Raw genomic sequence first — 24,406 nt, forward strand, 5'->3', positions numbered from 1 at the left:
TTATAATTAATAAAAAATTTAATTTGGTAAAAAAATTAAAAAAATAAAAATTAAAAAAAATATTATTAAGAAAAACATTTTTTTTTCAAATAAAATAACTTAAATATATACATATTTTTTTTTAAGAAATAATTTTTTTAAACATTTGTTTATAAAAAAATTTTGATTATAATCATTTTTCCAACTTATTATTTTTAATTTTCTTCTCCACATTACGAACTTCCGCAGCATTGTTATTGACAATGAATATATAAGCATGTGTAAATGGGTCTACATACACACATACTATATATGTATGAATGCCTATAAATATATGTTTGTATGTACTTACAAGTGTGTTTGTGTTTATGCAATCGTTTGTACTTTTTGAGTTCATCTGATAAAAGCGCCAGTGCCCTCAGCTAATAGAGTGTTGCTCTAAGTTATTGTTATTGTTGTTGTTGCCGTTGTTATTGTGGTTAAGTAGCTAAATGAAGTTGACACATATTTTTTGATTAGTTCACTAGTTTAGACATAAGTATGTATAAGCATACAGACATGCAGACATACATGCTACTTTCTCAAAGCCACCAAAAGCTTAAATCGAAATTTTTAAAAAATTTCTTAGATAGTAGAAAGCTTTTTAAAAGTACAATCAATGCAGGTTAATGAGAATTAAGGAAAATAGCTTTAAGCTTTTAAACCGAAAATTCAAAAATTTGAGCGTTTTTAGACAAATTTTATCTAAAAAAATTAAATTTTAAAAGATCCTTTTTCAGTCAGAAAATAAAATTTTACCAAATCTCGAAGCTTTTGCGATTTGGCAATAAACTTCAGCTTTTCCAACCAAAAATGCAATATATTTTTGGCATAAATTAAAAAAAGAAATAGCAAAAAGCTTAGAAGAGCTTTCGAAATAATTTAAAAAATAGTAAAGTTCTGAGAGAAGCTTTCGGTATACATTTAGACAGTAATAAAAGTCTTCAAGAAGTTTAGGATTTCCGAGCTTTTTCTGGTCTTGCAACAAATAACAACTTTAAATCGAGCTTTTCGTTTCTTTCATTCAAAGCTTAAAGAAACCATTATTTATGATCTAAATTTCCATTGAATGAATTATATATCACTTTAAACGCATTGGAAGACAAAAGTGGTTCATACAGCTTTTTGCAGATTTAATCTGAGTTTTGGGTGTGAAGCTAAAAGCTTATTTAAATTTTGCTTAACATAAATCATTTTCAAAACAAGGCAAAAATTAAAAAGTACATACTTCCAGGAAAATTTTGTAAAAGCTCCGGAAAAGCTTTTGTATTTCCAAGCAATACTTGAGCATTTCAATTAAATTAAATTTAAATAAAAAAAAATTTCAAAAAAATATTACAAAAATTGTTAAAGTTCAGGAAAAGCTTAAATATTTTAGAGCAAAGTTCGAGCTTTTGCAAGTAATTATTCTTGAAAATAAAATGTAAATGGAAAGTTTGTAAAAGCGCTTATGTTTTGAAGCAAAAAGCTTGTGTTTTTTAGCAAATAATATTTAAAATAAAAAGCTTTTAAAATAAGCTTACCAAAAGCTTTAATACAACGATGCAATATGCTTTTTCAACTAATTATTAATGAAAAGAAAATAATTTCTGGAAAAATAAGAAAATGTGAAAGCTCACAAAAAGCTTTTTCCTTTCCCAGCTTTTCGGTAATCTTTCATTCTCTACCGAAAATTTAAAATGCCTTAATTAAAATACGCATGAACTATTAGCATTGCACATCCACAAAGAAAACTTACATATATATTAGAATAAAAGCTTTATTTAAATTTAGCAATTACTATTTTTATTTTCCTACCTTTACGCACACATATAATATATTTCATTGTAAATATCTACAGCTATTACTGTCTTCAGTTAAATACGTCCCTACTACACAATTGTTATTGTGTTTATTTCCTTTGTTGCTTTTGTTATGCCATTATACCCGCTAAGTACATGACCTGCCGCAACTTTAATTCAGTTGTGCCGTGCTTCTGGCTGCGCAGGGATGTTTCTGGCGAAGACATAGCATAAACACAAAAACTAGAGAGCAAATATGAATACTAGTTATACTCAATAAGAGTACTAATGTTCTCTGAGCGCACGCTGGTAGCTCATGGATCTGTTAAAGCTTTTGGCCGTTTAGTTAAATTTTCCCTTGATGATTGGTGTGAGAAATTGTTAGATTCTCATTTGATTATATGCGTGTGATTTTGCAAGTTTATGTTCTAAAAAAGATTTTTATAGCGAATTTTTTGCTCCGTAGAATTTTTGTTTAATTTTACTGATTTTTGTATTTTTTCCCCCCGAAATAATTTATTGCCAAAGCTTTCAGCAGCGCAAATAAAAGCCAATTTAATTGTTTTTCTTTCATTAATACATTTTTTGTATGGCAAATGCTGCTAGACGATTAATGCTGTATGGTACTACAGTGCGTATGAGTGATGTATGAGCTAACAATTTTTGAAATGCGTTTTTCGAATAGATTAAACTATTTGATAGAAAAAATTTATATTTTAAAGATTAATTTCAAGAAAAAAAAATTTAAATTTAACAAAAGTTTAGAAAAAAATCTTCAATTTTAAAGAGGAAGAAAAAATTTTCAATTTTTGTTTGAAAAAAAAATTAAAAATGTCTAAGGAAAAAATTTTTAAATTAAAAAAGAGTTCAAGAAAAAAATTTTAAATTTAAAAAAAGTTTAGAAAAAAAATTTTCAATTTTAAAGAAGAAGAAAAAAATTCTAAATTTAATAAAAGTTTAGAAAAAAATTTTCAATTTTGAAGAGGAAGAAAAAATTTTTAATTTTTGTTTAAAAAAAATTTAAAAAGTTTAAGAAAAAAATTCTAAATTAAAAAAAAATCAAAAAAAAACTTTAAATTTTAAAAAATTGAAAAACTTTAAAATTTTTTTGAAAAATTATGAAGTATAAAAAATTATACTCATTTCCACAAAAATTAACAAAACAAAAAATTATTTGAATTATTTAATTTTATATTTTTTGTAATTTTAAACTTTTGTATTTTTTTTGTCAGAAAAATGTACACTTGCTTTCAAATATTAATTAAAATAAATGAAAGCTTACTTTAAAAAGTTTTTCTCCACCTTGCCAACCGTCCTGCGTTTCATAATTTACACCTCATGCACCCCATACAGGAACTAACTGTTTCACCCTTCAGTTGAAATGTCAAAGAAACTTCAAGCACTTTTAACTTTTCATAAGCGGAAAGCAATTTATACACACATGCTTACATACTTATACATATGTACATACACACCCATATATCTAGTTGCATAAAAGACCTAAAGAATAATGAGCAGCCTACAAGCGAACGACAGCAGGCGCATGTGTGCTGGTGCATACTTTTCAAAAAGAATTGGAGTTGCCAGGCAGACAAAATATATTAGAAAAAAGCGAATTCTGGCGCAGCTATAGAGCAATGTAATGAAAAATTGCACAAACAAAAACAAAGAAAAAGCTACAAAAACAACCAACGCTGCGAAGAGTGTTGGGGTGAAAACGGTTGGCCTACTTTTAGGACATGACATTAATGCTTCCGCATTCAAATGCGCTGTGTTGTAGTGTAGTTGTGTATATATGTATACATGCGTCTCTCTACAGATAGGTAGGGCTGTTGTTGTGAATTGTAGGCATCCATACATATACATACATAGTTTTGCTTAGGTATTAATATAAGAAAAACAAGTATTTTAGCAGACAGTGTAATGCGATTTAGCGAGACGACCGATGCCAGGTATCATGAGGTGTAGGCATACAATTTTGTACAAAAATAATATATGGTGTAAATTAGTAAAAAAAAAAGCAAAATAAATTAAACAAATAAATAAATAAATTACAAAAAAATGTTGAATTAAAAAAATACAGGTACAAAAAAAAAATAAAGTAACAAAAAAATTAAAAAATTAAAAATAAAAAAAAAACAAATTAATTATAAAAATGTAAGAAAATAAAATAATCAAAAAAAAAGTAAAAACAAATAAAACAAATAACAAAAATAAACTAACAAAAAATAAAAAAAATAAATAAATAAAAAATATTAGATCTAAAAAACAAATAGCTTATAAAAAATACTTAAAAAAATATAGAAAAAAAAATAAAAAAAATATAAATAATAAAGAAAATAAGTAAAAACAAATAAAACAAATAACAAAAATAAACTAACAAAAAATAAAACAACAAAAAAAAAAATAATAAAAAACATTAGAACTAAAAAACAAATTGATTATGAAAATTACTTAAAAAAATATCGAAAAAAATAATTAAAAAGTAAAAAAAAACATAATAATAAAATATATAGCAAAATATAAATGTGTATGTAAGCTTTTATTAATAGTTTTTTTTTTATTATAAATTGCTTCTTTGATATGCATAAAAATATCCAAAATCATTGCTTCAATTCTGATGTTTTTTTAAATATTTTATTTTTCTTACTTCTTATCTTCGTTTTTTGTTTTATAATTTATTTTTTTTATTTATTCTATTTTTATTATTTTTTTTTTATTTTTTTTTTTTTTATTTTTTTTTATATTAATTTTATTTTTTATTAATTTTTTATTTTATTTATTTTTTTTATTTATTCTATTTTTATTCTATTTTTATTATTATTTTTATTCTATTTTTATTATTATTTTTTTTTCTAATTTTGTTTTTATTTTTTGTTTTTTTTTTATTATTTTATATTATTTTTTTATATTCGGCTTTGATTTATTTTTCTTACTTCTTATCTTCCTTGCCTTTACTTATATTTGTTTTTAATTTTTTTTTATAGAAATAAATTTATTTTCTTATTTTTTTAATAAATTTCTATATTAATTTATTTTTTATTAATTTTTTATTTTATTCGATTTTTTTATTATATATATTTTTTATTCTATTTTATATTATTTTTTATATTATTATTTTTTTTTTATGAAATATTAGGTTTTGCTTTATTTTAGTTTAGTTCACTGTCTTTATAATTAACTGCAATAGAATTTTTTCCATTAAATTTCATAGTTTTTATAATTGTTTTTCAATGTTTGAGCCAATTCATATTATTTTCTATTTGTACAGTGGATTTACAAATATACTTTAACATCTGAGTTGAATAACAAGTGAAAATATTTGTAAAAATTCAAAATTTGCAAATATGCTCTTTAATTCCTAAAATAGTCATAGTCAAAGCTCTACTCATTATTGCAATAAGTGTAAAGGTTTAAAAGAAGCTGATGCGTCGACCCGCTTTTGCATTATTTCAATTGTTTTACCTGACTTATCGAATTTTTTTATCAGAAAATGAGGCTAGAGCTGCTTAAAATCTATTTTGGAGGTTCCATTCTTTATTTTTTTGCTCTAGGAGTACTTGTTACAAATAAGTCTTTCAGCCTGTTTTTGTTTAAAAATGTTTCAACCGTGGCTTATGCACCTGCAACAGTCTTCTGTTACTTCACTCTTCGGTTTACTGTCACTCAACTTAGTTCTACCAAATATTGGTGGGTATAGCTGAATATTTGAGGAGCCTCACTAGAAAAATTTTAAAACCTTCTTTTTTTTAATTTAAAAATTTTTTTTTTTAATTTTTTTGAATTATATTTAATTTTTTATTTTCAATTTTTTTTTTTTATTTTCAATTTTTTTTTATTTTTTTTAATTTTTTTTTACATTTTTTTAATTTTTTTTTACATTTTTTTAATTTTTTTTTACATTTTTTTAATTTTTTTTTTACATTTTTTTAATTTTTTTTTTTTAATTTTTCTTTTTTTATTATTATTTTTTTTTATTTTTTATTGATTATTATATTTAGAAATTCGACTTTCTGGCTTTTCTGCAGCACTCTTATATTAATTTTTTGTTTTTTTTTTATACAAAACTTCATACAATTAATTCGCTAAGCTTTGAGCCCCATCTAAGATTTGTTTTTGGTAGTTTTATGAAACTGATGATATTTGCATATTTAGAACTCTACACTATAGTGATGCCATCAAGTATGTTTTCAACTCGCTGCCAGCATACTCATATGCTCGCAAATATGCTTTTAATAACAGTACATGCTAAACTCTTTTAAAAGAGTGTATAGAGTTATACATACATATTTTATAAGTAAATAACTCAATATATATAATTATATAAAATATATATACATAAAAGTGCATGTAGCAACGCTTTGCTGACTATTTTCAATGAAAAAAATATGCCTGACTTTTATTTGCGGACTGACTTTCTTGCTTTGTTGCATTATTTGCCAGCAATTTCTTATTGAAGTATGCGCTGCTATGCCACTACATACAGAAAGCATATGTATTTCGTGCATTCTCGCACACGAGTAACACATGCAATGCACATACATATATACATAGCTGTCTGCATAGTCGCGCAACTTTATTTACCTGTCATCTGACAAGTGCCAAGAACATGCAAGCAGTCGTGAAAGGCGACGAAAAGCCAAGCTTATAAGCACACATGACGACATTGCATGGAAGTAACTAGTATATGTTTCTTTGTGGTTGGCAACATGTGCGCAGCACTCACAGCAACGCCATTAAGCCAAACGTTTTAAATATAAATGCCGTAAATAAGTGGAGTAAAGTTTCCTTCACCTTTTTGCCGTGCATTGAACTATGCGCATTTATCCCCTCCGCCAGCCAACACACACACACCTGACCGCGCCACACAGCGTTCTGCTTGCGTGTGTGTGTGTGAAGCCTTTGCTGCTTATGCAAACAGCATTGCATACATAACGGCGCACTTCAACAGCAGCAGCTGCGCGCTTTTGTAACCCTACCATTATAAACAAGTGCACTCTTCGCTTCATTTCCCCACAAAGGTACGACAATGTGCCAGACAGTCGCTCAGTCAGCGCGCCATTCAACCAACCAAGCTGTCTGTGGCACATAGCGCGCATAATGTGCTGGCTGGGTGGCGGGGCACGAGCTGTAAAGTTGCATTAAAGCGGTCAACTCAAGGGTGGTTGGCCTCGTCGCTGCTACGTTCACACAAGAACGTTAGTGCGCCTGTGGGTATGCTTGCATTTTTCGCTACTTCGTCTGCTTCTTCTTGCTTTTCCCCACGCATACTTGCAACCCTGGCAGTGCATTCGAGTGCGAAGTTGACGTCGTGTGGCACAAAGCGAGTGCAGTGTCCCACTGCCTCACTGACGACGACGTGGGTGGCTCAGTAACGAACCTTTTGCCGATGTAGACAAATAGAAGTATGCAATAAGTTCGCTTAGGTGAGCGCTTAAGTTGAGTGTGTGCATGCTTTTTTTTTTTTTGTTGTAGAATTTTTCATTAAGCATTCGCTGTTGTTGTAAACTTGCTTTTGTTATTGTCTGCTTACTTTTTATTGTATGTTTGCAGCTTTGCTTCGCTTTCGGTGGGGAGCCTCGAGTGTTTCTGTAGTGTATAGATATTTTATACAACTTTTTTTTTTAGTTTTCCTGGCTTTCTCTACTTTGCGTAGTTAGATTTCATTTGCTACATGCAAGTTATAGTATTATATGTTTGACTTGAAATGAAAAATTTTTCTTCAAAGAAAAAATTAAAGGCAATTTCTCAACTTTTTAGCTAAATTAAACATATATTTTCATGGACAGGCCTCAAAAATATGTCTCTGAATTAACGTTAGTTTGTAGACAATAGCTTTCGAGGTAAAATATGAACTTATGGAACATTTTTTCGAAATGAGCTCAGGCACTGTCAAACTTCCAAAAGCATTTACGTTAGGAAAAGGCTACTCATTAGCGCCTCCGAGCTCGCCGTGAATAAAGGATGGGTCTTAGATATCGTTTCAGATGTCTTTATGGTTACAGATTTTTCAGCAACGCAATTCTTATTCTGCTTTATCCATTCATATTTGGATCATACGTCCAACAGCATGAGGTTTACGCAATAACTAAAATCGGCTATGGAAATCTATTTACAAAAACTAACCTCAACCGCAAGTTTGAGTAAAATTTTTTTGGGTTAGATTGGGTTTTCAGAACTTTCATCGTATTAAGTATATATTTTTGGGCGAAAAAGAAATTGTAGGGTTATAATTTTAGAATTTAAGTTACTGGTTTTCACTTTTATAGGTTAGGTTGAAAGTTTTGGGTCGCGAAACTATGTTTTTGGTTATGATTTTATAGGTTAGTTTAAATTATCTTCACTTTTATAGGTTAGGTTGAATGTTTTGGGTCATAAAAAGACTTTTGGGGGTTAAATTTTTATAGGTTAGGTGGAATTTTCTTTTTTTATAGGGAGCGAAAGCTTTCTGGATTATAAAAATAATTTAAGGGTAATAGTTCTGGAGGTTAGGTTGGTTTTTATTCACTTTTTGAGGTTAGAGTGAATTTTTTGGGTCGCAAAAATAAGTTTGTGGTTATGATTTTATAGGTTAGTTTAACTTATCTTCACTTTTTTGAGGTTAGAGTGAATTTTTTGGGTCGCAAAAATAAGTTTCATTTCAAAATTTTGTAGGTTAAGTTAACTTATTTTCACTTTTATTGGTTAAGCTGATTTTTTGAGTCACAAAAATTGTTTTGAAGTTATAATTTTATAGGTTAAGGTGACTTTTCTTCCATTTTCTAGGTTATGTAGAATTTTTTGCCGCAAAATAATAACTTTTGCGCAAAATTCTAGCCATTTGACTAGTAACTTTATACCTTCTCCAAAAAATGTTCAAAAAAAGGTTTATTTTTGCACAAAATAATCAATCAGGGCTCGTCTTTTTTACAAATCCAACATTTTCTGAATTATTCTAATCATTTACTCAGATCTGAAACTCTGTGGTACAACCTCGAAGCACTTTAACAGCCTAAAGTGCTTGCACAGCCTTCATTTCGATTCTAACTGAAGCATAACGCTCGTCTTTAGCCAGTTGGACTAAGCGTGCGCAATATAATCATTGAAGACAACGTGCCTTGCTGCTTTAGTATTTCTTCAACACGGCTTTCCGCCTTATTTCGTTAATCAAATAACAATCAGACGACGAACAGCACGTCAGCTTATACCTTGAAAAAAGACTAATTCATTCTATAATTTTTTTTCTAAATACAATTCAGAAAAAGAACAAAATAAATAGTAGAATTCAGAAATTATACAACAATAAAATGTACCGTTGACGGGAATCACCTTCAAAGTAAACGAAGTCTTCCGCAACGTGCGAATTCGTCAAAGACGCGTGCGCCGCTGATTAAGGCGAGCACAGCAAAGTCAAAGCAACTAAATACAACAACAACAATACTAATAATATTAAATTTTGAATAAACACGTTACTAACTAAGCAGTTAACAGCTGTTTGGTCATTATTTGCAAACAAGCCAAACAAAGTCAATTGGCGCATACAAACAAAAGACTTAAGCGATAAACTTGTTTTGCGCGCATTTTACCATACATTTGCATTTATTTATTTTTTTTTGGCATTTTAGCAGAGTTATCAGACAAAAAAACAACAAAAATGCGCAAAAAAGTCTAACAGTCTAAGTCATAGCTGAAATTTGTTTAAAATAAATATACACACAGAGATTTAAAGATAGCAGCAACGGTTGTTATTGTGGCCATAAATATGCAAAATAAAATGCGAAAATCACCAGTTGAACCTTGGCAATGAGCGAATTCGTCAACGAGGCAATATTCAAAATAAAAAAGAAAAAATGAAAAATGAAACACGAAAAAAAATTATTTCAAATTAAAAAAATAAAATAAAAATTAAAAAAAAAATAAAATTAAAAAAATAAAATAATAATCATATTAAAAAGTAAAAAAAATAGCAATTAAACAAAAAATAAAAAAAAATTAAGAAAAATAAATAAAAAAAAAATAAAAAAAAAAACTAATAAAAATAAATTAAAAAATAATAAAAATAAATTAAAAAAAAAAAAAAAACAGAAAATTAAAAAAACTTAAGTTACAAATAAAATATCGAAAATTTACCAACAATTAATAAAAATAAAAAAATTTAAAATTATGGAAATTAAAATAAACATAATATTTAAAAAAAAATTTAAATTTAAGAAAAAAAATTAAAATAAAAAAAACTTAAAAAAAGTAAAAAAAAAAATATTCTGAAAAAAAGTAAATGAAAACACTCACGTTAAAAATAAAATACCGAAAACCAAAAATTAATACAGTCGCATATGTATGTATATAAATCAAAATATGTATGTATGTACGTATGTATGGTATATGGTTGTCTAAGGCCAAAATGGCATGCAGAAAAATGTTGTAGTTAGCTTAGCCTCACAGTCGCCGTGGGGAGTGTGACACAACCGCGCAAAGCTTACTTCATACAAGAAATATTTTGAAATGAATATTTTGACGGCTGTTAAATATTATTAACACTTTTCTGCAGTTATAATTAATGAATTGTCGAGCACGCGCCACGTGTGTGAGTCAGCAATTTCGATTATGTTGCGTTTGTAGACAACGGAACTGCATTCGAGACATTTTTGTGAGATTGCTGATGATAAGACATTTCAAAAGTTGTGTATACAAAAAATCTTGCGATTAAGCTTTGATAAATTAAAAAAAAAAAATTAAATAAAAAAAAACTAAAAAAAAAAATAAAAAAAAATATAATTGAAAAATAAAAAAATATGTATAAAATATAATTGAAAAATAAAATAAAAAGTATTATAAATCAAAAATAACACAAATAAAAAATATAATATACATATACTATATGTATATAACTCATACAAGACATATTCTGCATTAGGTTTGTTAGAAAAACGAAATTATTATATATAGTATATATGTGAATTAGGCTAATATCGACCAGGTTTTAACTATTTTTTGCCAATACCACATGCTATTAGCATGTCACATACAAATAAAATGTTCCCTGGGTTTCATAAGGTACCTCACATAGCATCACCAATCAAAAGCAGTGGATTCAGCTGGATGTTCGAAAATCTTGCCATTAGTAATATGGTTGCTAGGTCAAGCTTTCGCCCAATTTTACATATTTTCGGCACAAAAATACACTCTTATGAGTAAAACACATTGGTCAATATGTGCTGTATAAAGTTATCCGAAAATTTGAAAGCCTTTATATTAGGTATATGAGTCGTCAGAGAAGTATTGACCCGATTAAACCCATTTTTGGTGCATAGAGTTACTATTATCAGGAAAAGATACTCTCGGACCTTACTCTGTAGCAACAAGAGTATAATAAAAAGTACAAAAAAATTAAGAATTTATTTTAATTTTAATTTAAAATTATTATTTTTTTTATTTAAAATTAAAAATTTATTATTATTATTTTTTTTTTTGAAATCTTTCATATCTTATATTACACTCTCTTGCTAACGCTTTATTTTTTAATTTTTTTTTTTTTATCTTTCGAACATTCGAAATTGGCGCTTATCGACTCAATTCATTAATAGAATTTGCAAATTAGTTTATTGCTTGTCTATTCATTAATAAATTAAAGCCATTTTTGGCAACGGGTTTGCCCATCTCAAACATTGACTTCCGAGTTATGCGATATTATTTTGTGTGAGTGTATGTTTGTGCGTATATGTATATGCTAGATATTTGATAAAGTGGGCGTGTTTAAGGTCGTGATGTGTCACGTTGACCATAACGCTAACTGACAATAGTTTTGGGGCTTTAAAATTATATATTTTGGGGCCGATTCGATTGCACATAAATTGAGTAGTCAATAAATCTTTTCTACTGTTAAATCTATTTAAAAAAATATATATTATATAAAAACTATAAATAATAAAAAATAAAAAAACTAGAATTAAAAGCATAAAGATACTATCAAAAAATCATAAAATCCGTTACAGTCAAGAGAGCTTTGTGAGACTTTCTTAGAGGTATCTAAGGACAGTTGATAAAGAAAAAATTTAAATCTTGTTAAAAAAAATTAATTAATTATTTAAAAAATACATGAATTAAAATAAATAATTAATTAAAACAGAAATAAAAAATTATAATTAAAAAAATCAATAAAATTATAATTAATTAAAAAAATTTAAATAAAAAAAAGTAATTAATTTTTTTAGTTGAATAGTTAATTTATTTTTTTTAATTTTTAATTAATTTTTTTTAATTAAGTAATTAATTTAATTTTTTTACTTAATTATAATTTGTTTCTGATTTAATTAATTATTTATTTAAATTCATGTATTTTTTAATTAAGTAATTAATTTTTTTAATTAAGTAATTAATTAAGTTTTTTTAATTACTTAATTTGAAAAAATTAAATTAATTATTTAATAAAAAGAAAATTAATTACTTGATTTAAAAAATACAAGAATTGAAGAAAATAAATTAATTTAAAAAGAAACAAAAAATTAAATCACTATTTACTAAAACTATTTTTAGGGTACCCAGCGAAAAAAATCGTATTTTTTTTATCTACCTACTGTATATATGTATATACACATATACACATGCACCAATACTTAGATTAAAATTTGCAGCAATAAAAATTGCATATGTACCAAAACATAGTAAAAACAATAATAAATTCTAGCATACTACATTAAATGTATGAAGGCATGTCTATATGCATGTATGAGCGTAAATATGTATTTATGCAAAAATGTATGCTCACATTTTCAAATATCACAGCAGCGTGCATAAAAATTATTCTATTTTTAAGGTCAACAGGAAAACTGTAAAACTTGTCTAATGAGTTTGACAAAATTGACGCAAACGCATACACATAAAACATAAATCAAATTTGCACACATACACACCCACTACTAGGCAGAGTAGGAGCAGCAGCCGCCACCATTATGCACTTATACCGTTTGCTGCTATGCTAAAAATTGTTTTTGTTGTTGTATACATTTCTGCTATTTTTTTTTGTTTTTAATGCTAGCAACATTTTTATGCAATGTTCTCTGTATTCAGCATGCATTTGCACACATTTTCATAAATACATAGACATGGATAGCAACTGCCATGCGTTGTTTTTGGCCCGAATGTGACACATAAGTTAATAAACTTTTAAGTGTTCATTAAGGAAATGCTTAAATAGAATTTTACACGCCCAAGTAGGTGTTTATGTGCCTTGTCGTGGAATTTCGCGGAATTTTTGCATTTTCTTCAATTAAATGTCAGGTTCAAGTTGAAGTGTAAACGAGTGGGTGGGTGCAATTACTTAGACATACGCCCAGTATGTTCGAGAAATTTGTTGCTAGGCAAGAAAAATCACATAAAAAATAATCTGAAAAAAATATTCAGCAGAGAAAAACAAATCATACGATTGCTTTTGATAAAATGCTGAAATTAGTTACGTGCAGAGAAAATAATTTTTAAAAAATTTTAATTTCAGAAAAAAAATTATTCAAAAAATAGTTTAAAAAAATATTTAAAAAATTGTTCAATTTCTGAAAAAAAGAATTAATTAAGAGATTGTTTAAAAATATATTTTTTTAATTAATTTTTTTTCTGAAATCAAAAATTTGTTTAAATTATTTTCTTTGTACTATACAATTAATTTTACCTTAAATAAATACAAAAAATATTTTTTTAAACTATTATTATTGTATTAAAAAAATTGTTCGCAATATTATATGGTTTTTAAAAACGATTATTTAATTAATTTATAACAAAAATATAAAATTAACAAAAAAATAATAACAATGAAAAAAAAATGAGTAATAACTTAAAAGATAAAAAAATTAAATAGCATAAAAAAATTAACTTGAAAGGAAAACAAAAAAATAATATAATTATAATTAAATAAATAAATGTAAATAAATTAGTTACTTAATTCAAAAAAAATTAATTAGTTACTATAATAAATTAAAAATTTTAAATAATTTTTTTTAAATACATAAATGAAATAAATTAATAATTTAAAGAAAAATCAACAAAATTGTAATTAAATAAATAATTAAAATAAATTAATTATTTAGTTAAAAATTTTAAACACATTTTTTAAAAATGCATGAATGAAAAAAATTAATTAATTAAAAAAGAAGCAAAAAATTAATAATTTAAAGAAGATTCAATAAAATATAATTAAATAAAAAATTGAAATAAATTAATTACTTAATTAAAGAAATTAAATTAAAAATTTATTAATTACTTAATTAAAAATTTTAATTAATTATTTAAAAATACATGAATGAAAAAAATAATTAATTAAAAAAGAAACAAAAAATTAATAATTTAAGGAAAAATCAATAAAATCGGAATTAAATAAAAAAATAAAATAAATTAACTACTTAATTAAAGAAATTAAATTAAAAATTGAAAATTAACTAATTACTTAATTAAAAATTTTAAATAATTGTTTGAAAATATATGAATGAAAAAAATTAATTAATTACAAAAGAAACAAAAAATTAATAATTTAAAGAAAAATCAATAAACATTTAATTATATGAATTATTTACTTAATTTAAAAAGTTAAATTAATTACTTTAAAAAATAAAATTATAATTAAATTAAAAAATTTAAATGAAAATAAAGTTTACATAAATATTTTTTGTGGCTGATTTTGAGAACGAATTATATTTGTTTCTTATACTCAAGATAGCTAGACATAAAGCGATACGAGTATATATGTACATGTATGTATATGTATGTACATATGTATGTACATATACATACCCATAGTGTATTAACATTTACATATCGCAAGAACTTCTTTTAGTCTCACTTTTACATTTTAAATTCTTAATCTGAGCACAAACGGATGTTCTTGACCACATAAGTAGGTGTTAAAAGCATATCGAACGCTTGGTAATTCGATAGCGCCAGCATAATGGTGTAACAGTTGGCGCCAACAAGCATAATGCACAAAACAACAAAAACAAGAATGAATTTTATGCGACAAGTGGAGGGTAAAAGGAGTGTGGTGAAATAGTAAAGGAGTTAACTGTATGCAACTGTGTGAGCTTTATGTTTGCTTGTGTGTGCCAATTTCAAAAATTATAAATATTTTCTCATCACTATACATATACATACTTACATATATGAACATATACGGAGAACAGTTGTCAATGTCAGGAGGTTCAAATTTCATTTAATTTACAACCACTTGGGAGGTGTAAAGACGCAGTTACAAAAGTTTTTTTCGCAAATGCTTTCAATGATTTTTTTTTTACAAATAATTAATTTTTTTTTTATTTTCATATATCTTTTTTTGGCAATTTCACTGAAACTTCAAACCATGTAACAATGTTGACAAAAAACTTAGTGTAACATGCAATTTGCAACCGGTTTTCATCTCTCGGCAACATCCAGGTTCAAGTGCATAATGATATTTGAGCCGATCTTAATATGATAGGCTTGTAAGAAGCCAACTTTGCAGACCTGTTATACATTTTTTATATTTACACTTTTTTGGCTAATATTAACCGGCGACATAGCAACATGTGTCACCAACATTTCATATAACTCTATATTATTTTCTTGTCTAACAAATTCACTTAAATTTTTTAATAAAGTAAATTTTTTTATTACGCACTGCAATATGTTGCAGCAACTTGTATCAACAACATGTTTCAGCAACAAGTTCAATATTTTTGTGAAATGTGTGTGTCACTATTTGATAAAAATTATGATTTTCAATTTTTATCCTTAGCAACATGTTGCGTAAAAATATTTAATGCTGTAACATGTTTAGAAACATGTGTTAGCAAAATTTGATATAACTCTGAATTACTTTCTTACTTAACAAATTCTGTAAATTTTTAATTAACTCAATTTTTTATTACTCACAGCAACATGTTTCAGCAACTTGTATCAACAGCATGTTTCAGCAACATGTTAAAAATATACTTTTTTTTGATAAATATTGACGCAATATAACTCACTTTATTTGGTAAATTTTTTAATTTTCAATTTAAGTTCTTAGCAACATGTTGCGTGAAAACCATTCTATGCTGTAACTTTAAATAAAAACATACACCTATATGTAGGTAAGTGTTTTTCTTGCTGAGCTTTTTTCCAATACGATTTATTGTAAGTATTTAGGTAAATAGGCATATATTTATTTACAGAACTAACTAACCTCAGAAATCAATTATTTTTTACTTTTTGTACTTACTTAGCAACATGTTGCAGAACACTATACTTTAAAAAAAAAAAAAACAAAGAAACAATTATCTGCAAAATTACTTAAGTATAAATTAAATTTAGTTGTCTTCAAGTTACTAAACATGTCAACTAATTCATAAATTTCCACCTCTCCCTCTTGCTCTTTCCAGGAATTATGACACTGAGCCGTGGCCCGTACAGCGAGCTCGATAAAATGAGCCTTTTTCAGGATCTAAAACTGAAACGACGAAAAATCGATTCAAGATGCAGTAGTGATGGCGAATCAGTAGCCGATACCTCCACCTCCTCGCCCGATCTCCTCGCACCGATGTCGCCGAAAATGTGCGATACCGGCGGTGCGGGCGCTGGTGGTGGTGGCGGTCATGGAGGTGGCGGCGGCGGTGCGCTCTCCTCCCTGCCGTTGCCCACCGCCGTCGTCACCTTGACGGCAACATCCACAATTGCGCCCGTCTCTGCCGCAGCTGCCACTATCTGCTCGAGCAGCACTGTGCCAACAGCCGCCAGCAGCAACTCCGGTCACAATGTGTGCGTGGCAACACCACCAAACGCCGCCACTACGGTGGTTGTGTCCGCTGGCAAAGCGGCAGCCATAAAAGCTGAGCAAAAAAACCAACAGCAGCAGCAGCAGCAGCAACAACAACAGACTGAAATTAACTCGTCCAGCGGCCCTGTGAGCGCAGCAGCCGCCTCGTCCGTGATGTCACCGCCGCCAACAACAACAGTGCGCATGTCACCAGCGCCGCCGACTGATCTGAGCCTGCCGGCAGGGCGTCGCACGCCTAGCAATGCGACGCCGACACGCGCCACACCAACACCACCGCATAATAATGGTAATGCGAGTAGTAGTTGTGGCACCAGTAATGGCGGTGGCAGCAGTCGCGCCTCACCGGACTCAATGGATGAGCGTCCGTCAACAACCACCACAACAACAACGGGTGGCACGCAGATGTCTACAAATGGTATACATGGCGGTGCGAGTGGGGACTGTATGCAAAACGCTGCAAGTGCCGAGTGTGCGGTTAGTAATTTAAGTGTCATACGCTCGGTGAAGGAAGAGCGCATTGCCGCCTCGCCTACGAAAATGCTATCCTACCACCAGCATCAGCAGCAACAACAACAGCAAATGCAGTATCAACAGCATGCGCCATCTCCCACACAATCCAAAGGTCTCACGCAGTCGCAGCAGCATGTCAGCGTGCTGGTGACGCCATCACGCATAAAGTCTGAATTGTCACCGCAGCAACAGCAGCATGCGCAGCAGATGCCGCCTACATCGCTACAACATCTGGCGCACCACCCGGCTTACTCCACGTCTGTGTCGACAGCGACCAGCTCGGTGACATCCACTTCCGGCGCGTTGACTACCACAACCAGCTCCAGCGCCGCAGCACTACACGCAAGCACGCCATCGCCGACGCCATTGCCAACTCCGGCGGCAGTGGCAGCAGCAGCGGTGGCCGCCGCAGCGGCGCATCATCCGCACCTGCATCACCCGCCGCCGCCCATCGTGCAGACGCATCACCTACATCAACAGCTCACACAACCGCAGTTACGCAAGAGCAGTCCGCCAACTGGTCTAGGACTGCCGCAGCAACATTTACTAAACCAATCCATGCAGCATTTGACACAACAGCAGCAATTGCAGCTGCTGCAGCAGGCGGCCGCTATGTCACAGCGACCAACGCAAATGTCGCCGAATGCCATTAACTCATCGCCAAGCGCGCGGCATCAGTCCAGCGCTTCATCGCCACATCAACATTTGCTACAACAGCATCATCACCATCAGCAACAACAACAGCAGCAACAGCAACAGCATTTACGCATTAAAAAGGAGCCAGCGCAGCTATTGGCCGCCGCCGCGGGCAGTTTATTGGGTAGCAGCAGCGGCGCGCAACGCCACTTACACTCGCCACATCACCATCACCCATCATCGCCACAACAGCAACAGCAGCAGCCTCCACCGCAATTACCGCCACAAGCGTTGGGTAATATAGCGCAGCTGATACACCCTGGCTCGCTGCAATTGCGTCATCCCAACCGCGACGCAGCCATACTTTTTCGTGTAAAGAACGATGTGCATCAGCAAGTGGCTGCCGCGCAGCTTATGCAACCCGGCGCTGCTGCCGCTGCCGCAGCCGCGGCACAACGCATGGTCTGGGTCTCGAATGCGCGCATAAACGGCGTTAAACCGGAGGTTATCGGTGGTCCGCTCGGCGGTTTGCGACCGGGTGGTCCAGCGCAGTCGCCCTCACCGCACCATTCTTCATCCTCTTCGTCTTCACAACTGTCGCCGCAAACGCCTTCACAAACGCCGCCACGCGGTACGCCCACTGTCATCATGGGCGAAAGCTGTGGTGTACGCACAATGGTGTGGGGCTACGAGCCGGCGCCACCAACAGCCGGTCCATCGCCCACACATGGCGGCAATAGCAATAGCGGCAGTGGCGGTGGTCTGCATCAGACGCCGCCCTCCACGCCGCAACATCCACACGGCCAGCAACAACAGCAACCGCCCTCTTCTATGTCATCGCTCTCACAACAGTCACATCACTCATCACAGTCATCACTGCAGTCGGCGTCATCACCATCGGCGGGCTCCATTACGCCCACGCATACGCCCGGACCGTCGCCGCAAAACAACGAGGAGGCCGCGCAACTATTGCTTTCACTGGGTCAGACGCGCATACAGGATGTGCGGCCGCGGGCGCATCAGTTTCGCACACCGCATGCGCTCAATATGGAGCGGCTGTGGGCGGGCGATTACTCGCAGTTGCCGCCCGGACAGATACATGCGCTCAATTTGAGCGCGCAACAGCAGTGGGGCAGCACTAATGCGACGGGCATGAATCGCGGGCTGGATGCGCCACACGAGCCCACGGACGAGGATGATCAGCCGCTGGTCTGCATGATCTGCGAGGACAAGGCGACCGGCTTGCATTACGGCATCATCACGTGTGAAGGGTGTGTAAAAATCACAATGGTTCAAATACAGTTCCGTAATAATTTACCGTTATCTTTTATCCCTACAGTTGCAAGGGCTTTTTTAAGCGCACCGTGCAGAACCGACGCGTCTACACCTGCGTGGCCGATGGCACGTGCGAAATAACGAAAGCGCAGCGCAACCGGTGTCAGTATTGTCGATTTAAGAAGTGCATCGAGCAGGGCATGGTCTTGCAAGGTACGTACGCCCACCATATATGCTCACTTTTAATTATAAGAGTCTAAAAATTTCTTTGTTTTTCCCCCACACTACAGCTGTGCGCGAGGATCGCATGCCGGGCGGCCGCAATAGCGGCGCCGTCTACAACCTCTACAAGGTCAAGTATAAGAAACACAAAAAGTCCAAGCAGCAGCAACAACAACAGCAGCAATCACAGCAACAGCACATGCATTCACCACACCATCAATCGCCGCTCTCACCACACCATCAACAACATCTGCTCTCACCGCAACAGCATCTGCATCAGCATCAACAGCAATTGGCGGCCGCTGCCGCAGTCGCTGCAGCCGCGCAGCATCAACATTCGAAGCTGCTAAGCGCCACACTAGGCCAAAGTGAAATGAAGCCAATGTTTTTGGGCCCTTCCATCAAACAGGAGCTGCTACAGCAGCAGCAGCAACAACACCAGCAACAGCAAGCAGCGCAACTGCATTCTCCACATCAGCAGCAGTTGCATTCGCCGCACCACACGCTACACGGCTCGCCACATGGCGCGCTGCCGCCTCACTCTTCGGCCAGCGCATTGCACAGTCCACTGTCGCATGGGCCGCCCTCACTGCCACCACACACCTCCTCTTCATCCTCATCCTCGTCGTCGGCTTCTTCGGGCGGCAGCAGCAGCAGCTCACAGCAGCCATCACACCATGCGCTGCATTCGCCACATCATGCGCTCGCTCATGCGCATCATCTGCAAGCGAACGCGTCACTTGCACCGCCACATGCACAACAGCTGCATCAGCAGCAGCAGCAACAGCAACAGCAGCAGCAACATCAACAGCATGCGTCACAGCTGCAGGAGAATGCCATCAAATTGCCCTCGCATTTGGTTAACGGTACAATACTTAAGACTGCCCTAACGAATCCCAGCGAAATCGTGCATTTAAGAAATCGTCTCGATACCGCCGTGAGCTCGTCGAAGGATCGCCAGCTCTCGTATGAGCATGCGCACTCCATGATCCAAACGCTGATCGACTGTGATGCTATGGAGGACATAGCCACATTGCCACATTTCTCCGAGTTTCTCGAGGACAAATCGGAGATTAGCGAGAAGCTATGCAATATCGGTGACTCCATCGTGCATAAGCTGGTATCGTGGACAAAGAAACTGCCTTTTTACTTGGAGATACCCGTTGACATACACACCAAGCTGCTGACAGACAAGTGGCATGAGATACTCATACTGACCACAGCGGCGTACCAGGCCTTGCACGGCCGGCGCAGGACGCCTAGCACCGCGACGCCCGGTGGCGGTGACACAACAACAGCGCAAGCCTCCTCCACCACCAGCTCGAGCGGCGGTCGTTCTAGCGCAGGCGCGCCACCACATTCGCCCGCCTCAGCCAATCATCATCACAATCACCATCACATGAGCGGCTCACCGCATGCCACGAGTCTGAATTTGCCACACCAGCTGCATCATCAACAAATGCAGGCAGCAGCAACGCCACCGCTGCAGAAGGAGGATCCCGAATTCGTGGACGAGGTGAATGGCCATCTGCTGACGCTGCAAACGTGCCTCACCACACTGATGGGCCAGCCCATTGCCATGGAACAGCTGAAGCTGGATGTCGGTCATATGGTGGATAAGATGACACAGATTACGATCATGTTTCGACGCATTAAACTCAAAATGGAGGAATATGTTTGTTTGAAAGTGTACATTCTGTTGAATAAAGGTGAGTTGTAGTAGTGAGAAATTGTAGCTGTTGTACTACAATAACAATGTAGCTCATCTTTTCCCATTAGCAGAAGTGGAACTGGAGACCATACAAGAGCGTTATGTGCAAGTGTTACGCACGTATTTGCAGCATTCGTCACCGCAGAATCCACAAGATCGACTCACTGAACTGCTGTCGCATATACCGGAGGTAAGTTGAGGATGAAAGAAGGTTGAAACCCGTGAGCTTCCACTTCAATAATTATAAACTCTGGGTCTCGGAAATCGTATACGACGCATTTTGTGGGAAGTGCCCGTTACTCGCTCTACGGTAACATCTAATATTGTGACCACTCAGAAAATCGGTAGTTTTAGCGGGATCTTTCAGCTAATCCCTAGCACTTTCCTTAATCCCTTAGAAACGTTTACTAACTTTGTGGCTCGGATGTTCTGTCATTGACTCCAGAGTTTAAATATCCAACGTTAAGCGAAAACCTTTACTTAATCGTCACATCTAATAGATTGACCACTTAGACAAGCTTCCGAGCTCTCATAGGTTTTGCTTTGGCTTCGGAAATTAAGAAGACTTTATCTACTCCGGAGGCAATTTCCACTTGCTGATTCCTCGGAAAAGGTACTTAATGCTTCCTAAATCTGAAGCCAGCGGGTTTTGAGTTTGACTCCGGAAATCCGAAATGAATTAACAGAAGGCTGTAGGTAAGCTCTTTGAAAGCGCCAACTATATGCTGGTCACTCAGATAAGCTTCTGAACACAATGACCCGGAGGGTTCGTCGTTGGTTCTAGAGTCTCATATATGCTAATTTCGTCTGAAGGCATCAGCTAATCCCTCTGCAATCACTTATAAAAAGCTGGTTCCGCAGAAAAGCTTTTCTAATGTTAAATGTTGAGTGTTAGTCTGCAATTTACGCTAATACCTCATCATCCTTACGACCTAGTCGGTAATCTGTTCCTTTGAAGACAGTAATATTGAATGTATAATCGAAAAACATGACTAGTTTTGGGGTTACTAAGACTTCCCAACCCTAAAACTTTTCTAATATGGTTTTTTGAGGACATGTGCTGAGGACCAATCCCGACTTTCTCAATTCAAAAACACTCCTAATTACCAGAAAATATCTACTCACAAAGATCTATCTTCAAACCTAATGGGATTTGAAAGTGCAGTCCATTTTATATGGTCAGGTATTTCGGGCTGAAAGTGCTTGTATCAAGCACTTGCGTCAACAACTGGGTTAGAGACTACTGAATCTCAGTTTCAAAAGCATCGAAGATAGGAAAAGAATGTGGGCTAATACGGTATGAAAGACAACCTGCCTAAACGAAGAGACATCAAAGCTCTCAACTGTCGTTCGTATCGTCTGCAGGGATTCAAGAACTTTCATTTCATTATCCGAACCATTTTTTTTAATCTAACGAGTTGAGTCAGGGATTAACCATTTATAGGTTATTTCGGAAAACATTTCCCCACAGAGCTCACGGGTTTTTGATGAAAGGCATATGTTAATGTTAATGTAAACCGTCTCTTTTTCTCCACAAAACCCAACTAGATCCAAGCTGCTGCTAGTCTATTGCTAGAAAGTAAAATGTTCTACGTTCCCTTCGTCTTGAATTCGGCCAGCGTGAGGTAGCAAAGGCTTGAACGTGGATTACTGCCGATCGATGATGATCCGCCGAAGCCTAAGCGATTGATGATGATTATGCAACAACAACAACAACAACAGCAGGAGAATGAGGAGCCAGCAGAGCCAAAAGTAGAACAGCAACAACAAGCTAGCAATTTAATGAAGGCGCGTAGACGCGCAGCCACCGAAATGGCTGAGCGCTTGCAAAGACAGCAACAAGAGGATTTCCAAAAGCAACAACGCGAGCAAAGCCAAAAGTCAGCGGCGGAACAACAACAACAAGCGCAACCGGTAAGATTTTGTCTGCCGATGTTGGAGTTACCTACAATCAAAGTGGAGAATGTGCAACAGCAACATAGTTATACAATGGATGAAGACGACGCCGATACGGACGAGGAAGAGCTACGCAATTTGGAGCAAAGGCAACAACAACAGCAGCAGCAACAACAGAAGCAAAGCGGCGAGGAGAGCACATCAACACATATGAAATCGCCAATAATGGCGCGTTTAATGGAGCCAACCACGTCGATACTAAAGACCTCATTGCTGGCAGGCGCGGCAGCAACACTAGCGACGCTGACGGCAGCCGCGGAGCAGGTAAATCGCAAAGCGCAATCACCACTAACGCCTGGCGGTAGGGTGGGCACGCGCGCGCTGACCGCACAACAAACGCCGTCGGCGGATAATAGTCTGACAGAGAGTAAAAGACTGCAAACACAGCAACAACAACAACCACAACACGTACAACAACTACAGCAAGAACAACGCGAACAGCCTAAGCCCGCAATGCCTTACAAGTCCATACTGCAGACGGCGCTTATGGGTGAGCGGCCGCCACAGTCGCAAACACCGCCAACGCCGACGACAGTTGGGCCAAAATTTATGCGCGCGTCCGGTTTACAAGCAGCGGCGCCACCACCACCGCACGTCTTAAAGACCGCAGTTACACTAGCGAGCCTCAGTGAAATTGCGGCAGCGCGCCAACAGCAGGAGGAGGAAGAACGCCGCTTGCGCGAACAGCAGCAGCAGCAGCAACAACAGCAGCATTTATTGTTACAACAAACACTGCCATTGAAGAAGAAGAAGAGTTTTCTGCAACAAAAGTTAACAGCCACATGCAACATGCTGACAACAGCGGCAACGTTATTGCAGCAACAACAACAACAACAGCAACAGAATACAATTACTATACTGCCAGTTGAAACCAGCAGCAACAACAACAACAGCCACACTGCCAACTCAGAAGCAAATGCTGCTGCAGCTAACACCAAGTTCGTATTAAATAATACAAGCGCGGGCGTATTGCGCTGCGTTTCGAGCGCGACAGCAACAGCAACAACAACCGCCACGACCACGCGCTCCACTGCCACTTTTGTTAACAACTTGCGACGCGGCGCATGCGTCACAGAAATTGCGTGCAACAACGCTAGCAGCGGCTGCCAAGCAATTGCCACGCAAACTATAAAAATACCAACAGTGCGCACGGCGACGGTGACGACGCAAACGCAAACCGAAGAAATGCACTCCGCCATCGCTGCAACAAGTGGCGCGCAGACGCCGTTGCACGCTCTCGCCGCTAGCAGTCATGTAATCACGCGCAAACTAAGCACTGCTCTACAACAACAACAACAAGCAATGGCAAGCGCTGCTAGCGGCAGCGCAGCGACAACATTGCTCTCACCGCCAACGCAGCAGTCCAATGTGGCGCGCCGCGCCTCACCGCAACGCCCAACTACATTAGTTACTGCCACCACAACGAATGCGTGCACGATTAGTGCCGCACCGCCCACATCTACAGCCACTGCCACAGCCACCGCTGCCCCGCCCTCCACAGCTGTTACTGTTGTTGTTTTTAAAACATTGTTACCTGATGACTGA

General features: G+C 35.0%; 2 protein-coding genes across 5 annotated transcripts in view; both read left to right on the plus strand.

Moving 5' to 3' along the window:
• Window positions 1-22,589, plus strand: part of LOC105228582 (hormone receptor 4) — a 38,391-nt gene extending 15,802 nt beyond the window's left edge. For 3 of the 4 annotated variants that reach the window (XM_049455601.1, XM_049455603.1, XM_049455602.1), the window contains exons 4-8: window positions 16,157-18,968; window positions 19,037-19,185; window positions 19,263-20,903; window positions 20,956-21,095; window positions 22,454-22,589. In XM_049455601.1, the coding sequence (XP_049311558.1) occupies window positions 16,157-18,968; window positions 19,037-19,185; window positions 19,263-20,903; window positions 20,956-21,095; window positions 22,454-22,534 (4,823 nt within the window). In that variant the 3' untranslated portion in view covers window positions 22,535-22,589. The remainder of the gene's footprint in view (window positions 1-16,156; window positions 18,969-19,036; window positions 19,186-19,262; window positions 20,904-20,955; window positions 21,096-22,453) is intronic. The other variant, XM_049455604.1, reaches the window with a different exon arrangement.
• A 5-nt stretch (window positions 22,590-22,594) lies between these two features.
• LOC125778224 (putative uncharacterized protein DDB_G0271606) lies at window positions 22,595-24,406 on the plus strand. Its single transcript, XM_049454852.1, has one exon. It carries the CDS (start codon window positions 22,595-22,597, stop codon window positions 24,404-24,406), a length of 1,812 nt encoding a protein of 603 aa, XP_049310809.1.

The sequence above is a fragment of the Bactrocera dorsalis genome, chromosome 4, assembly GCF_023373825.1.
Source record: "Bactrocera dorsalis isolate Fly_Bdor chromosome 4, ASM2337382v1, whole genome shotgun sequence".
NCBI classification, from domain to species: Eukaryota; Metazoa; Arthropoda; class Insecta; order Diptera; family Tephritidae; genus Bactrocera; species Bactrocera dorsalis.